This window comes from Mirounga leonina, unplaced genomic scaffold (assembly GCF_011800145.1).
Source record: "Mirounga leonina isolate KUSES-001 unplaced genomic scaffold, KU_Mleo_1.0 Mir_175, whole genome shotgun sequence".
NCBI classification, from domain to species: Eukaryota; Metazoa; Chordata; class Mammalia; order Carnivora; family Phocidae; genus Mirounga; species Mirounga leonina.
Genome location: NW_023270453.1, coordinates 22,098,373 through 22,115,170, shown reverse-complemented (window position 1 = coordinate 22,115,170; position 16,798 = coordinate 22,098,373). Strand labels below are relative to the sequence as shown.

Here is a 16,798-nt window from a genome sequence, read left to right as displayed (position 1 = left end):
CCCCCCCCCCCCCCCCCCCCCCCCCCCCCCCCCCCCCCCCGAGAAAACGTGATGATGCAGGGAATCCCCGCTGCTGAGGGGCGGTTGCTGGGTCTGAGTCGGTGGACGGGCCGCTTCTCCCTGTGCTGCCTGTCTGGGAGCCGGCTCCGGAGTGGAGGAACATGGAGACGCACTGTCAGCGGGCACACAGGCCCGCTCCACACTCCACCTGCGTGCTGCCATTCACGGCCCAGGGCAGCCCCTGACCCGATTCGGAGCTGCAAACCCGGGTGGCTGCTGGGTCACGCTGAACAGGGGGGCAACAGGTCTGGCCCCAGAGGCAGAGAAGGGAATGTGGCAGGGCAGGAGGCCTGTCTGCACGTCAGAACGGGGCAGTGTGCAGGGACGGCAGCCCCCCCCCCAGGTGTGCTCAGGGGTCAGCCTGGGCCCTCCAAACCCCCAAAGCCCAGACACGTCTCCTCTCTGCCCCAGTGCCCCCTCCCCCGGGCCCACCCTGCCTCTGCCCACAGGTTCCTGTGGTCTGCATCCCCCTCCTTAACCAGGTGACCCCTGTTTCACGGCTGATTAAAAACAAACAAAAGCTCTAGAACATTAGAAACTGTCAGGAATGCCCGGTTCTAAAACGTGATGCCGTCGTCTGTGGTTTTCGGTCTGTCAGCCTGCACCCCAGGCCTGCCCGGTGCCCACATCCCCGGTGCTGATTCTGACTTCTGAAATGTTCCGGGGATGGTGGCATGGGCCTCCAGGCCCCAAGCAGTCACGGCTGAGAGGGACCAGGCGCAGAGTTCCCAGGTGGCGGCCCCATCCCCCCACACTCAGCCAGTGTCCGCCCCACCCTACTCTCCCCATATCCCGTCTGCCTGCACCTTCCCGTGTCCCTGCCCCCGCCAGCAGCCAGCAGCCCCCTCTTGGCCTCCTGATGGCGGGGCCGTGTGCCCCGAGTGATGTGTCCTTCAGGTCCCGGGTGCCCCTGAACCAGATCTCCGCGAGAGGCGCCTGCAGGGCACTCTGGTGAGCTCAGAACTTCAGGAGCTGGGCCTGCCACCCCCGAGGGCACATCACACGCGTGCCAGATACAGCGGGCCAGCCTGTGGCCAGAGCCGCATGGTTGCCCTCCCAGCAGCCCAGGCCCCAGGCCGCGTCCCAGTCCGCATCCAGAAGGCGCTAATGCAGGCTGACTCATCAGACTGCGGCCGGCTGGCGACCGGTGCAAAGACAAAGGGACGCAGCAGGCGGACGATGCCGCGTGGCCCCCACCTGGCCCAGGGGACGCCCTCTGTGCCTCCAGACACAAGCTCCGTCTCTGCGGGGGGCTGGGCCTGCCGACAGCACTGGACACTCCCAGGCCACACAGAAGCCCGGTGCCCCTTCCAGGCCCACCACCCGATGCGCTCCATGCCAGGTCCCTGAGCCCACTGCCCTTTACAGGGCACGCCGGGGCCCACCCATCACCCGCCCACCCCTCTGCCCACGGTCACCCCTGCAGCCTGGGAGCAACCATCTCCCTGGCCTTCATGCCATGGCCCCAGCAGGGCCTGGCTCTCATCCACCCCCCCCCTGCCCCCACCACACAGCCAGGCCGTGCCACGGCACCCTGAACGAGGCCCCGGGAAGCTGGGGGTCACCAGGAAGGCAGCACACCCTCCTCACCCAAGAATGGAGAGCTGGACTCTGGGGTTGGGGGAGGGTCCTCGGGGAGCCCACCCCAGACTGGGGACAATCTCTTCTCTGGCCAGCCCCTGCCCCTCCGTGGCTTCTCAGAGGGGAACAGGGCCAGCCCCCCAGAGTCTCTGCCGCTACAGGGTGGGTCCCCGGCTGGGAATCCAGCCCCGGCAGCCGCCCTCACTGCCCCCGCAGAAAGTCATCTGCCTGACCGCAGGTCACAGACGGAGTCGGGCTAGGCTCGACCTGTGGCTCCGTCTATGGCCCTGACACCCTACCTGTATGTCCCTGGGGCTGCAGGGAAGCACGGGGCGGGGGGGGGGGGGGCACTGGTGGAGTGAGGGCCTCAGACTCCAGAGGGGTCTCCATGGACCCTGTTCTGGGGGGGATAGGCCAGCCCAGCGGAAAGAGACCTGCAGAGCTGACATCACAGACAGATACTTCCCTGGGGAAGTGCCCCCAAGCCGATGGCCCCCCAGGAACCCCGGAGGACACAGGCACAGAGACTGGAACAGTCCCTGTCCCTCCTCACTGTGGAGCCTGGCATCTGACACCCTGACGGGACCCAGAGCAGGAGGGACCCCCTAGGCTCACAGCCCACCCCTGCCTCGCTGCCTGTGACTTCAGGGGCACACACTCTGTCCACCCCAAATTGCTCAGATGACTGACTGATTTCACGGTCGGTTTTCCCTCTCCCCGGGTGGCTCCTTGTCAGACAGCCTGACACGGCACAGCTGAGTGTGATTCATCTTAAAAAGGACTCCCTCCCGTCAAGACACCCAGCACCTCCTCTTTCTCCCTCTGGGGGGATAGCGGAGGGCATGCTCAGGGTGTGCGAGGTGGGGCAGGGTAATTCAGCCCGGAGGTGTCGGCACGCTGCCTCCTTCCGGGAACCCCCAGGTTCTGGCGGCTGCAGGAAAGCCTAGGCATCCGCAGACCCATCACCCCAACATCTGCCTCTACCTTCACATGACCCTATACTTAGTCTGCATCTGTCTTTCCTCCTCTCCTGAGCACACGGCCACCGTGCCCAGGGCCCCCCAACTCCAGACTGACCTTGTCTCACGTCGGCTATATCCACAAAGACCCCACTTCCACGGAAATCCACGTTCTGAAGTTCCTGGTGGACGTGAACTCGGGGGATACTATTCCTGCCAGGACATTGGCTCACATGTGCCCGCTGGTGTGGACAACGTGCACACCCCCAGAGCCACCCCAGGCCTGGGTGAGGAGGAACAGGGAGGAGGGACAGGGACTGCTCCAGTCTCTGTGCCCATGTCCTCCGGGGTTCCTGGGGGGCTGTCGGCTTGGGGGCGCCTGCCCCTGACCCAGCCTGGTGGCTCTGCCCAGGCCGCCCCAAAATGCCCTGGTGTAAGGAGGGGCACCACCTCTGCCAAGCCCCCAACACCGCCACCTTCACACTTCTGTTTCCCTTTGCCCCCTCCGTCGGCTCCCTGGGGCCAGCGAGGACCCCTCCCCGGGCCAGCGCCAAGGGCAGAGCCCAGATGATGCACCATAACCAAGTCCACAAAGGTCACCAAAGGCCGTGCAGCTGGGAAGCCGGAGGTCACCCAGGAGGCAGGAGGGGTTCAAAGATCGCCTCTGGGGCTCCAAGTGGGCAGTGTGGGTCGTGGCCTCAGGCCTGGGGCCTGAGAACCTGGGGGGCTTGCTCCCACAGGTGCCACCCAAAGGCCATCGGGGAAGACCCTGACCCTAACCATCCCCGACAAGCCCGGTCCCTCCAGCCCAGGGGGTACGCGGCACTCTGACCACGGTCCAGTTGGTGGCCCCCAGCTCCCCGGCCTCCCCCGCCAGCTGAGACCTCACGCTGCTGCTCCAGTGGGTGGGGGTCGAGTGGGGATGGGAGGCTGTGGGAACCCAGCGGCCCACAGACAGCCAGGACACAGGCCCCTCCCTCAGACCATGAAACACAACCCCAGGACGCGTCCTTTTTCACCACGGCCCTCAGCTTCGGGGTGGTGGCCCAAGTGGCCCCAGCCTCTGACACAGGGATGGGGTCTGGAGTAGGAGGCCCCCCCAAGCTCAGAAAACACCTCTGCCTCGCCGCCTTGGACCTCAGGGTCACATATCGTGTCCACCCCAATAGCTCTGCTCTCTTTCTAAAGAACATGCCCCTCAGCCTCTCCCTGCCTCGTTCACGTGTCCAAGACTGCTCACCCCACATGCAGGCCAGGGCTAGGGGACCCCAGGGAGGCCCGCATGCTCTCAGAGCCGGGGACGGGATGGAGCAAAGCCCAGGGGTCTTCAGGGCCCTCTCCCTGGCCAGCCGTGGACTGGACTGGGCCCCTTCACCTGCTGATCAGGGCCCCTGTGAACCCCACACTATCTGACCAAAGAGACAATCAGGACCGTGTGAGGGAAAACCGAAACAGGTGTGGGGCCACCACCGGGCTGCGGAAAGGGGTGCTAGGAACACTCAAGGAATCCCGGAAGGCTCTGGGGCCCTCCTGGGGTGAGGGGGCTCTGACTTCGGGCCACCCTCCCTGCAGAAATGTTGTTGTCCCCCACCCCTCTGCCCCACGGCCAGCAAGGAGCTGAGACACCAGGTCCTGCTGGGCCACACCCTCCACACCAATGTCCCCACTGTCCAGTGCTCTGACCTTCCCTAGACTGGGGAGAGGGGAGGAACCGGCAGAGCCCAGAACAGAGAGGACAGCGTGACAAAGCAGGCTGGCCGCCGCTGGCCAAGCACGTCTCTGCACCCGTGCCAGAGGCCGGCTTCGCTCAGCTCCAGCAAGATGGGGGACGGCACCCACCCAGGGGGACACACCTGTCCCGGGCTCTGAGCAGGCCAGGAGAGCTGCTGGCCCCTGAGCAGCCCTGAGCATGACCGCCCAGCCCACCCACGCCTGCCCCTCGCGGGTCAAGTGCTCTCAGTAACATCAGCTCCCTCTTCTGCGTAAGCGGTCTGGATGGCCGACGCGGGGGCCTGGCCTGGGGCTGCCCGTGAGCGAGAGGGCAGGCAGGACTGGGGACACACCTGTACTGCTCTGGACCTGGGGACAGTCAGGGGGTCACCAGGCTCACCCTGGGCAGTACCCAGACTTCAGGAGCCTGGGGAGGGGCGTTCTGAGGTCCCCCTTCTGCCCTCAACTTTGGCTGAGAAAAGCCATGGTTGAGATTGGGGAACGGGTGGCGGGGGGGCTGCTCTGGGAAACGGACTTGGTCCTCGCATGCATCACACGGAAGAACACGGGGTGCTTGCGGAGCCCCCGAAATCCTCCTGCACCCACGAACTGCTCGGGGCCGGAGACACAGACAGCTCACATCACAAGGCTCCCCGCTGCCTGCCGGTGAGCACAGAGGTGGCAGCGTCCCCACCCCGCTCACTCTGATTTCGCGCACTCATCAGCAGTCCTGCTAATCACCAGTCCAGGCTCTGACGGCTCCCCCTGCAGCACAGGGACCAAGGAGACTCAGCCTTGCCTCCCCTGCCCAGCGTGCGTCTGTTCCGGGGGGGCCCTGTGAGCAGGGTGAGGAGCTGCTACTCGCTCGGTGGAGACAGCACGGCAGAGGGCCCCCATCTGTCATCCGCGGCAGGCACGGTGCTCTGAGGACGGTGCTCGAACCTGCTGCCAACTCTCAAGGGCTGGGCTGTTTTCTTCTGCACCCCATCCTGTCTGGGAATCCTGGCCCTAAATCGCCTGACTCCACTCCCCGCGTCTACTTGCTGGAGAGTCAACCTGGGCCCACGTGACTCAGGGTTGTTCCTGGTCGTGTCAAATCAGCCCCTGAGAAAAGAGAGTAACCGGGTCCTCTGTGACCCTCACTTAAACACCTGCTTGCCAAGAGAAAGAGAAAGCCCGTTCCTGACCAGGCCTCCAACGCAGGGGACAGGGGACGGGGGCGGGACACGAGGACAACACAGATGCAGAGATAACATCTCCCGCCTGACCTTGACGGCTTGGGGCTGAGGTCTGGCCCCCACCGGCTGGGCTGAGCGGGGCTGAGCAGGGACGAGCAGGGGCAGCGCGGCTGTCTGACAGGCCGGCCCATCCCCCGCATTCCTCCGCATCCTGACCCTGGACCAGGAGTCCTGCCAGGCACTCCGGGAGGCGGCTGTCTGGCCCGCTGCACCACAGGAAGGCACAGGGAGCTCCCTGGACCCCTCTGAGTGCTCCGCCATGCCAGGGGGATGGGATAGGCACAGGGTCTGAGAGCCTCCCCTGACGGGCTGGCACCAGCCGTGTCCTCGCCCTGGGCGTCGTGGGCATGGTAGGGGAGCCCCAGCACCTTCCCATTTCCCGGCCTCGGCCCCTGCGGCGCCCTCCACCTGCTCTTCTCTCCCTGCCTCTCCTCGATTTTTCCCTGACCTTGGTCCCCACACCGCCCCTCCCTTGAGGAGTGAGCCCAACTCCAGCTGGAGGCAGAAGCGTTCCCTGAGACCCCAGCTAGCCCATCACCCTGCCCACCATGCTCATAGGCCTCTCCTGGCCTCCCCACCTCCCCTCGCCTTAACCTCACAGCAAAAGCCGAACAGCTCCAGGCTCACAGATCCATTCCACCTGCCTCAGGACCTTTGCTTGTGCTGTTCCCGTGCGGAGGATGTTCCTGCTCCCTATCCTCCCACACTGCTTTCTATGTCCGCTCAACTGCTGCAACCTCCCTGGCCCCCAGCCCCCAACAGCCTCCATCTGGTCCACCCAGCCCAGTGCCTCCACCGAGATCAGCCCAGCCAAGCTCTGCTGCAGAATGGCCGAGGGCAGGACAAGCTGAGCATGCAGCGGGAGCTCCTCGAGTCCTATGAGGAACCACAGTGGGCCCAGAGCGAGGACCAGCACAGAGCTTAGGACAGGAGGTTTGTTGAGTGAGGATACCTTCCGGCGGGTGTTCACAGGAGCCCCAGCCTGGCTCTGCACCGCGCCCCTGAGTCCCCCCGCAACCCCCCAGGCCCCCCCCCAGGGTCCAGCTGGGCTGCAGATGTGGGGGCGGGGGCTATGCACAGAGAATTTAATCAGCGCTTCCTGGCCTCTGCCAACGAATCAGGCTGCCAGTGAGCTCAACGAACACCAACTGTTTGCCCAGCTCAAGGCCCCACAGGTGCCTGCGTGGGGGCACAGGGCAAGCCCGAAAGTCTAGGCTGCCGCAGAGAAAACAAGGTCTTGGCCACAACCCTTCCTGGGCAGTCCCGAGGAAGCAGCAGAAATGCGGAAAGCCAGGTCCCTCCCAACAGACAAACCTCAACGTACGCTAATTCTCCTTCCACTGCCTGCCCCCCTGGCAGGCTGACGCTGCCACAGATCTGGACCTTTCATCAGAGTAGGATCCCCAATGATCAAAGCTTTCTACCTCCTCGTGGGAAGCAGAAACCCTTACAAAACCCGTAAAAGCCTTCCTGTTCCTTCTCTACTACCAGCGCCTATCCATCCACACAGCCCAGCCCAACCTCACTTCCTCCAGGAAGCCCTCCTTAGCAGCCCAGAAGAGCACACCTCGCAGACCAGCTCTCACTCAGGGGCCAACAGGAGGCCAGGCCCACAACCAGGGCCCCCCCACCAAGCCCTCCAGCCACACTAAGAACAGGGCTCCCCCAACCCTGCCTCTGGCAGGTACTCTGCGACCTGCCTCGCTCCACTGCCCTCCCCAGCTCTCCAGGGCAATGGCCCATCCCCGTGGAGCCCCCACGACCATATCCCTGTCTCTGCTCATGCCAGCCTGGAGCAGGAACAGGCCCATCCCAGCCAGGCACACGGTCAGGGCTCATTGTGAACGTGAGGGAACAGCAGTGGAGTCCAGACACACAGACCACTCACGGTCCCTCCTTCCTTCTTCAATCAGAGAAAGTCAGGGAGCCACTGGGAGGCTGGCCTGCAAGGTGGGGAGCCCGGGGCCCGTGCAGACATGCCATGCCCTGGCCAGCCCACAGAGGTGAGGCCCCCCCACTCTGGGCACACCACTTCTGCCTTCACATCCTCTAACTCTACTAGGGACGGGATGGCCTTCCCGTCAGCCCACCCCAGGCCCGCCCAGTGCCTCCTGAGAACCCCTCAAGGACTCCCCTGAGGGGCCGGCCTGGGGACTCCAAGTCCAGGCAAACAGACATGTGGGTGCCAGGAGGACAGGGGCCCGGGTCCAGGAACAAGGTGCTGGGATAAGGAGGGGCTTGGAAGGGGAGCACCCCCAGGCCTGGGTCCCCTGAGCACGTGAAGCCAGCCCTGTGAGTCAGACAAAATACGCAGAGGATCATGGCCACAAGGTCAGGAAGGTGAGGACAACTTGTAACTGTCCTGTTCAATTCCGGTCTGCAGGGGCAGAGTGGGCTGCAGGATGGAGGAAGGGTCCAGCCCTGTTCTAAGTCAATGCCCCCAGTGTCCTCGCCAGGACACCCACACCCACTGTGAGCCCCGCGTGCTGGTGGTGGCTGGATGGCTTGAAGCATCGGCTTTCATGAGACACCTTTAAAAGCTTGGACTCATCCAGCCTCACGCCCCTGCCCAACGCAGGGGCCTGAGAGTCCGACTGGGCTCACCCAGCTCTGCCCTCCGGCAGCTGCGTGACCTTGGTGTGTCCTCTGGCTTCTCCAAGCCCTACGCTGAGGCGCACCGGGCACCTGGTCCCTGGGAGGCAACTCCTAGAGGTGCATGCCACCCCTGAGCCCCCAAGTGCCTCCTTGGCCACCTCCTGGTCCCTTAACACCCTTGCTGGGCTGCAGCCGGCCTCCCCGGGGCCCCCCTTCCCAAGCAGTGAGCGTCCCTGGAGGCCCCGCCCGGCCTGGGTGCTAGGACGCAGCAGCTGCATGGCAGGCAGGCGCGGAGTCAGGAACCCTGGGGGAGCCTGGGCAGAACATAACCCAGCCACGCAGGCTACAACACACAGATCCCACCCACCTTCCTCTATAAATAAACCTGTGTAGGAGAAACAGTGCTTGCCCCAAAAGTTCCACCACGATTGTATTTTCAAAAAAACAAAGTCAATCGATAAGGACGCTATCTGCCCTTGTAAGCTCCTCCGCTGGGCATCGGGGGTCCCCCTTAAAGACAAAGTAGACCACACATGATTGTCCATGCCAGGGTCATGCGCTGGGGGTTCCCGAGAGCTCAGGGGCTTAGGGAAGGCCCCTTCCTGCATTCCAGTCCCTGAATGAATCCCAGCGTGGGGCCGGGCTCCAGGACTTCAGCTGGGATTCTGCCAGCCTCCAGGGACTGTGGGTTCCCAGAGCAAACCCAATTATCCCACTTCGTTCTCTTTGTCCCCTGCAACAAGGGAGGCTTCATGGAAGGACAGGGCAGCCAAGGAGCTGGAAGGCACAGGAGCACCCTCTGTGTGCCCGAGGCCAGCCTGCTGACCCCCAGGAATCTGGAGTGCTCTGGAAAGCTGTGCTGAGGCCCACAGGATCCCCGGGGGGAACCAGTCCCCACCTGTCCGGGCGTGCCAGCTTATTTTAGGTTTGCCCCAGAGCCAACACACACCCCCATAGCCCTGGCCTGGCGTCTGCCAGAGGTCAGCAGCCGTCCCCACGAGGCCGAAGCCGTGATGTGCCCACCCCTCCTTGACAGATGCAGGATTTCCACAGAACACGAGTCAGCTGATCCTGGTATCTGAGCCCCTCAAACCCCTGCCAGTGCCCTCCGCCTACAGCCTGATGGCCCTCCTGCTCCCAGAGCCACAGTGCATCCTCCTCCTTGGGTCAGGAGGACGCACAGAGACAAGGACGCCAGCACACAGTCCTGCCGGCCCCATCCCCCAAGCCCCTTTGGGCTTCACCCTACCTGCGTGAGGCACCCCTGCCCCACTCCCCTACACTGAGTAACACACACACACACACGCCTGTCGGGCGTCCTCAGGGACACAAACCGCCTGAAGTGCCGGAGCACCCAGCACCCCTGGGTCAGGCTGCAAGACTCTCTCAGCCTCCAGGGCCCAGAACAGACAGACACGGGGGCTGTCAAAAGAGACAAAGTGCAGGCCTCACTCGGCTCTTTCCCTATCTGGTCTCTGCACACGCTTGGAAATGCCGAACGCACAAAGTCAGCCGCCAGTCCCGTCTCAGCCCAGGGTCCTCAAACAGATACAGCCCCGTCACCCACCACACCACCCAGCCACGCCACCCTCCTGCCAACACGAGGTGGCCGGGCCATCTGCAGGCCGGAGTTCCAGAGACAGGACAAACCAAGCCTCAACACCTGGGGATGCCCCCCAAGGATGTAGGACAGAGGCAGCCTACTGCCAGGCCCCCAGCTGGCCCTTGGGCTGAGACTATGACCCCCTTCTTCACAACCGGGAGGTGAACCGGACTCAGCCGATGTTTGGATTTGGGGATAAAAGCAGCATGGATTTTATTACTTTTTCTGGGTACAGATTCCTGTTTTACATTTAATATTTATATAGTTAAACACACAAAGTAGGAAAAATATATACACACATTGCTGGTTTAGCCTCTGTCTTGATTTTGACAAATAAAGTTTACTTGCAGGTCCCCACTTCGGTCAACTCCCTCCACGCGGCCACACCCCCCCACCTGGCTGCCCCCATCTGTCCAGAATGTCCAATCCCCCCATGGCAAAGAGCTGGAAGGCTCAGCACCCACAGCCCGGCCGCCTGAAAACCGGTTCCCATCACCAGAGAGAAAAACCAGCAGGGCAGGACCCAGTGCCAACCGGAGCCCACCAGGACAGCCCCCAAACACCATCTGCTGGGGGGGCCACCAAACCTGCCGCCTGCATCCCAAAGTGCCCCCTGGCCGACCCAACACCACTCTGGAACCTTCTCTGAAAGTTTGTGCCACTGTGCCCAGAAGCAGAGAGGGGGCCCCATCCTCCAAGGCCAGGAAAAGCCCTAGGGGAAGGGACTTAGAGCGCAGAGCCAGCTGCGTCCCTGCCCCCTATCCCCAGCTGCGCATGACTTAAATCAGCCCCAGCACCGAGTTCAGCCTGGAGAGGCGAGTTCACAACCAACGTCACGGCACGTCTCCGTGGAAAAGGGCCGACAAACTCGCACCGCCTCCCGGCCCCACGGGTCTCCCGCGACGCTCTGAACCGCAAAGCACAGGCTGAAAACTTTGCTCCCCTTACTCTACTTCCTTCCAGCCTCCCCCTCCCCAACGAGGGTCCCGTCTCTGGCGGACATTCTGTTAGCCCAGGGGACAGCACTCCGGTCCTGACCGCCACCCAAGGGGCACAGGGAGTTCCGACTTCCCGCCCTGCCGACCCGTCTTCCCCTCCAAGCTCGTGGTAGCCTCGCCGCTTCTCTGCCACCCTCTCCCATCCCGCGCTAGCTCGGGACTGGAGACGCTCCGATCGGGTATGGAGCGATGCCCCCGTTGCCGTCACTCCCCTGCCCTGCGCTCCACGCGCGCCCAGTCCGCTCCGGGTCCAACGAGTCCGATCTCGCGGGGGCCACGCGGAGGAGATCCGCGCGCTGGACCCTCATGTCCCGCATGGCCGTAGCCCGGCGGCCCTGGAAGGATATGGGTTACAGACCAGCCGGAGACACCAGCTGCGCGGCCGCGTGGTCTGCCCGAGGCAGAAGAAGACCGTGGCCGCCAGCGCCGGGTACGGGACGGGCTGCTCCTCGTCGGCGCCCAGCTCCGCGCTGCGCTCGGCCGCCGGGCTCTCGGGGGGCGATGCGCCGGGCCCGGACCCCGGCTCCGCCTCCCGCCCCGGCACCCCGGGGCTCCCCGGGGCCGGCCCTACCGCCGCCGCCTCCGGGCCCAGGGCCGGAGCGCCCAGGGGCACTCGGACCTCGTCGGCCGCCTGCGCGCCCTCGGTCATGGTGGCAGCGGGTAGCACCTGCGGGGTGACAGGCGGTGACCGGGACCCGGGAACGACACCCCTCGCCCGCCTCGGGCACAGCGGAGCTACGGGAACAGCCGCGGTCGCCGGGATGTCTTTGTCTTCCCTTATTAGAGACAAATGCGCCCCCCGCCCCCGCCCCCGCCCGCCCCCTCCCTCCGGCGAGGGCTGGGCCGCCCCTCCCCCACCGCCGGGGCGGGGGCCCCAGGAGCCCCCTCTCCGGCCCCGCTAAGTTGAAGAGGGTCCCGCCGCGAGTGGGGCGCGCGTCCCCGCCGTGTCTCACCTCGCTCCGGCGGTCGGCGGCGTCCCCGCGGGCATCGCCCGGGCGGCGCGGTCACCGCGGACCCGGCACGGCACCCAGCCCCGGCTGGAACGCGCCGCCCCCGGCCCCGAGCCCCCGGCCCCGGCCCGCCGGGTCGGCTCCCGCTCCGGCTGGCCCGGCGGCGACGGCGGCGGCCCCGCCGCGGAGGGGTACCGCTGGGCGGACAAGCCGGGGGCGCGGGGCGCGGGGCCGGGGGGCGCGGGGCGGGGGCGCGGGGCGGCGAGCAAGCCCAGAGCGTGTCCGCGCGCGGCGCAGGAAACTTCGGAGTGAGCCGCGGAGGGTGGGGGCGGGGCCGGCGCGGGGGCGGGGCCGCAGGGGCGCCGAGAGGGAGGGGCCGCCCCCGCCCCGCGGCACGCGCGCGGGTGACCCTCCCCCATCGCGGGGGGCGCCCGCCGGTTCCCAGGGTCGGGGGTGGGGCGGAGCTGGACCCCCACAGCGCCCCCATCCCCCTCTCCGGGCGCGCGGGGCACCAGGGGGCGCGCGCGGAGAGGCTCGGCGGGGGGGCGGGGAGCGGCGCCAACGTGCTCCCCGCCCCCAGCTGCGGGGCGGCCCGAGCCGCGGAGGCGGGCTCTCCCCTCCCCCTCGCCGCCGCCGCCGCCGCCGCCGCCGCCGCGCACCGCCCCTACACCCCGGGCGACTCGGGCCGGGGTCGCCGAGGGGGCGGGGCCGGGCGGGCGTGGGCGGCCGCGGGCGGCCGCGGCCGTGACTGCGAGGCTGCGTGCCCTTCCCCCTCCGCGTGTGTGTTTTGGGTGTGACCGTGCCCGTGTGATGTGCTGCTGTGTCCGTGGGTGGGATTCTGGGTGCGCCTGCATCCGCATCTCCCCCAGCACAAGCGCGCGCGCGCACACGCATACATGAGGCAGTTTCTGCGAACTTGTCCCGTGCCCGGCCCTCCCGGGTGCAAACCTGTGAGGACCTGGGGAAGGGGCCAGGCCCTCCGGCAAGCCCCCCGCTGACACTGAGCTCATGCAGAATGGGTCACTGGAGCTTCTGTGTTCCAGGTGTCCACCACTCCGCCCGCAGGGGCCGTCGGTACCTCAGAGCCCGGACCGGATCAGGCCGCCCCCACCATGCCCACAGAGGGACCCGCCCTCCAGGTGTCAGCAGGGAAGGGGCGGGCCGGCTCCTGACTCCTCCCCACCCCAGTGCCCCGCCTCGGTCCCTGTGGAGGCTCCTAGTTTCTCCAGGACCACCGGTCAACGTGGGACTTGCTCTGGGAGCAGTTTCCCCACACCCCAGGCAGCCCTGGAGGGGCGGCTCCCTCCCTCTTTCCAAGCCCACTCTCAGCGGGGAGAGAACCACCTCCTCTGGACAAAGAGCAGGCAGCTGGTCCTCACAGGCAGGTCCAGGAGCCTTGGTTGGGCCTCACCAGCGGCTGGGGTGGCATGGAATGAGGGCCCACCTGGCAAGGCTCCGGTTAGGCTCCTGCCAGCCTGAGCTTCCCCACCTGCAGGGTGGCAGAGTGTAGCTGGGCAGGGAGGGTGCTGTTCCGGGAGAAGGGGAGCCCCCAGGAGGCAGCTGTGCCCTGGCAAAGGGGTGGACCAAGGGACAGGAAGGCGTGTCCACAGCAGCTCTGGGGCGGGTCTCAGGCGGTGCCCTGCACAGGCTGCTCCCCGCTGAGCAGCACCTTCCTTCTCTTGTATATGTGAACTTTTCAAGAAAAGGAAAACATTTACTCTATTTTAATGCTACTACTTAGCATTGGAGGGCCCCAGCCAGTAATTAAGGTCCTCAAACAGCAATTAGGGCCCTAGCTACGGAGGAGGAGGCTCTGGGACCCTGCAGGGGAGCTTGCAAGGAGGGGACAGACACTGAAGCTGAAGCAGGTCCCTGATCTTCTACACACTCATTAAATTTAGGGTGAAGCTCAAGATTGGTTTTAGCTGGAGGCTGTTAGTGATTTGCTGGACAAAAACTTATGGGAGGTCAGCAGTGTGCCAGGTCCTGGGTGGAACTGGGGATGCAGCAACAGGGACCAGTGCAGGCCCTGTCCTTGTTCCCTGGAGCTTCAATCCAGGAAGGAGGCAGCCAGTAACGCATCCTTGGATGCAGGATGAAAACATTTACAAACTGTGGTAAGTGCCATGGAGAGTCGAGAAAGACGGGGAGCCGCAGACATATTGAGAACAAGAAAGCAGCCAGAAGAGCAGAGGGCTATTCCCAGCAGTGAGAGCAGCTTGTGCAAAGGCCCCGTGGCACACAGGAGAGAGCTGAGGAGTGGGGAGACCCGGAGAGGGCCTGGGGTGCCTGTGTGGTGTGCCAGCCATGAGGTGTGGTGCCAGGGGGACAGGAGGGCAGGATCCCGTGGCACAGGGAGGAAGCTGCCTGTCATTCTAAATGAGACCGACTGTCACACTCTTCTGTCACACTCCATCCTCCAGATGTCTGCAGAAGGAACAGGGCTTTGGATTTTTAAAATAGACATTATTTTTTAAAGACAACGTCTATATCCTGACAGAGCCTATAGCCTTTAGAAATCCCATGGCCCATTTACCACCAGTGGGGCTGCACAGACACCTGGAGGGACATTTTCCATCTCCGACTATCTTCTGCTCCACCTGATCAAGCTGAGGACCTGCCAGAATTGTCCTCCCAGGCTCTGTGTCCCCCTGGGCTGGTGCTCACCGACTCTGCACCCGCGGCGTCCAGTGGGGCTGACCCGACCGGCCATGGGCTTGCACTGGGCCCCCATCGGGCTCACGGTAACGCAGTGGAGACCCGAGTTCCTTCAGCTGGAGGGGGTCTGCTCCACGTGGGGACAGCCTCGCCCCAGAGGGAAAATGAAAAGCAGATCTTATGTTGATAGGAGAAAATGATATTAAAAACCATGGAACAGTAATACATTCACATTGCTAGAAAGGAATGTTCAAGTGATTTGAAGCATAGGACAATTTGGAAATTGGCATTAAAATTGTTTAATTAAACTGTACAGAGTGTTCAGATGTATTGTCTTTTAAATCCTCCAGGCCTCTGGAAAATTTGGTTCTGCTTTTTGCTATTTACTTTTTTTTTTTTTTTTTAAGGGCAAAGCTTTTCCTTGACAAAGATCTGGTGTGTGCGGGGGTGGGGTGGGGGTGGGGGAATGGTGCATTCATTCAGGCAGCAGAAAGTAGGGACGAGACCCCGCCCCCAGGAAAGGGACTCAGACCCTGGAGGTGTGCAGCTGTGGAATGTTCCAGCTACCTTGGGAACACCTCTGTCTTGGCAGGCCAGGCTGTCAGGACCTGGGGGTCCCCTCCTCAGCTCAGGGACCTGGAGGGCACCTCCATCACCCATCCCCACCCAGTCACAGTGCAGTCTGTCCTGGGCACACCTGCTCCGTGCAGGGCACTCTCGTCCACCTGTGGGCTGGCTAGAGCCCCTGAGGCCACTCTCCCTGCGCCCATCTCTTCAGCTGCCCTCCCCGATCATCCCCTTCCCTCCATATGCCCTCTTCCCTCCTGAAGCCCCCACTGGTCCCGGGCTCTGGATCAAGCCTCCTCGAGCCAGTAGGACCCACTTCTGGGTACTGTCCTCCACTGTCTCTTCAGACCACAGACCCACCAGCCTTGGCCCTGCAGCGCCCACCACTGGGACGCCCCTGCTTGACCTGTGTCTAGCTAGCTGTCTCGTGCCCGCCAGGCCCCTCTCGGGCTCTCAGAAGCCAGCCCGGCAGCCCTCACCTCGCTGTGTGCTGGTCCCTGTCTGCTTTCCGCCAGACCGTGGCTTCCGGTGATGCTTGGCACGTGCCTGCCCCAGGAGGGGTGGACAGGGGAGGCCTAGCCCACATGAAATCGTTAAGTGCAGTGACCTGAGCCAAGGCTGGGACAGGTGGGACCGGGGTCACCCAGCAGGTGAGTGTGCGGGGCTGTGGCCCTCACGGTGTGGACATGCAGGGCAGTCGGCAGCAATGGAGGCTGAGCCACGCTGGGCCCTCCAGGGCGCTGCAGGGAGCTCAGGCCTCCAAACCAGGGCCTGGCTAGCAGGGGGTCCACCCATCATGGCTTCCTGCAGCCCCTTCAAGCCCACCTCACCTCCTGAACAGGCCACTGCCATCAAGAAGCAGGGCCCAGCCCAATGCTGCCTGGAAGTCAGGCCCACAGGGGCTCCCCTCAGTGTGAGGGGAGCTGGGCCAGGCTCCCCAGAGAGTGGCCTTCGGGGCAGGCGGCCCCGGACCCCTGGCCAGTTGCCTTCCAGTTCCACACCTGCCTGGTGTCACCTCAGCTCAGGGGCCACCCAAGATTTCCATGTGCCCATTCTGGACAGCAGCGCTGGACACAGGTGTCCGTTCTGTCCTGTTCCCAGTCCCCAGGACAAAGCAGCAGCTGAAGGAGGGTCTTCTCCAAATTCACACTCTAAACTGGCTGCACCATCAGGAGGGGTGTCCGTGCCCGGGTGCTCCCTCAGCAAGTCCCTGTCCCTGGTCAGCTCCGTGCTGGCCCTGCCCTCTCCCAGACAAGTGGCTCTGCGTCCGCTGCCCCCGCCTCAGCCTGGGCCCGACTCCTCTGCCCGCTGGGTCCCCAGAGGCAGGATTGGGTCAGAGACAAGCAGGGGACGTGCTCGGGCCTCAGGCCCCCTTCCAGTGCCCTGGCTGCAGAATGCGCACATCTACTCTGCTTGCAGAAGCCTCAGGGTGGGGCCGTCAGATGTAGCGGATAAAAATACGGGTTGCCCAGTTGACTTTTGTTTTGAGAGAGAGAGGGTGGGGGGGGAGGGGCAGTGGGAGGGAGAGAATCCTAAGTAGGCTCTACGCCCAGCATGGAGGCGGACGCGGGGCTCCATCCCACGACCCTGAGATCATGACCTGAGCTGGAATCCAGTCATACGCTTAACCGACTGAGCCGCCCAGGCGCCCCTCCCAGTTAACTTTGAATTGCAGACAAACAATGATTAATTTTTAGTACAAATATATCCCATGTAATGTTTGGGAGCTACTTACACTAAAAAATGTGTTTATATCTGAAATTCTGATTTAACTGGGTGTTGTATATTTTATCCGGTGACCTTCCTCCCAGCAGCAGGAGGTGAGGCGCAGTGGGGAGGCCGGGGGCGGGGGAGGGCGGCCAGGCCCCACCTGAGCCAG

General features: G+C 64.1%; 1 protein-coding gene across 2 annotated transcripts in view; it reads right to left on the bottom strand.

Annotated features, from left to right (window-relative positions):
• The window catches only part of CACNA1H (calcium voltage-gated channel subunit alpha1 H), a 60,096-nt gene extending 48,353 nt beyond the window's left edge, over positions 1-11,743 (bottom strand). The window contains exons 1-2 of one of the 2 annotated variants that reach the window (XM_035021870.1): positions 11,698-11,743; positions 11,092-11,411 (exon numbers count right to left, since the gene is read on the bottom strand). In XM_035021870.1, the coding sequence (XP_034877761.1) occupies positions 11,092-11,393 (302 nt within the window). In that variant the 5' untranslated portion in view covers positions 11,394-11,411; positions 11,698-11,743. Of the gene's footprint in view, positions 1-11,091; positions 11,412-11,697 lie in introns of those variants that run through there. The other variant, XM_035021871.1, reaches the window with a different exon arrangement.
• Between the last annotated feature and the right edge of the window lie 5,055 nt (positions 11,744-16,798).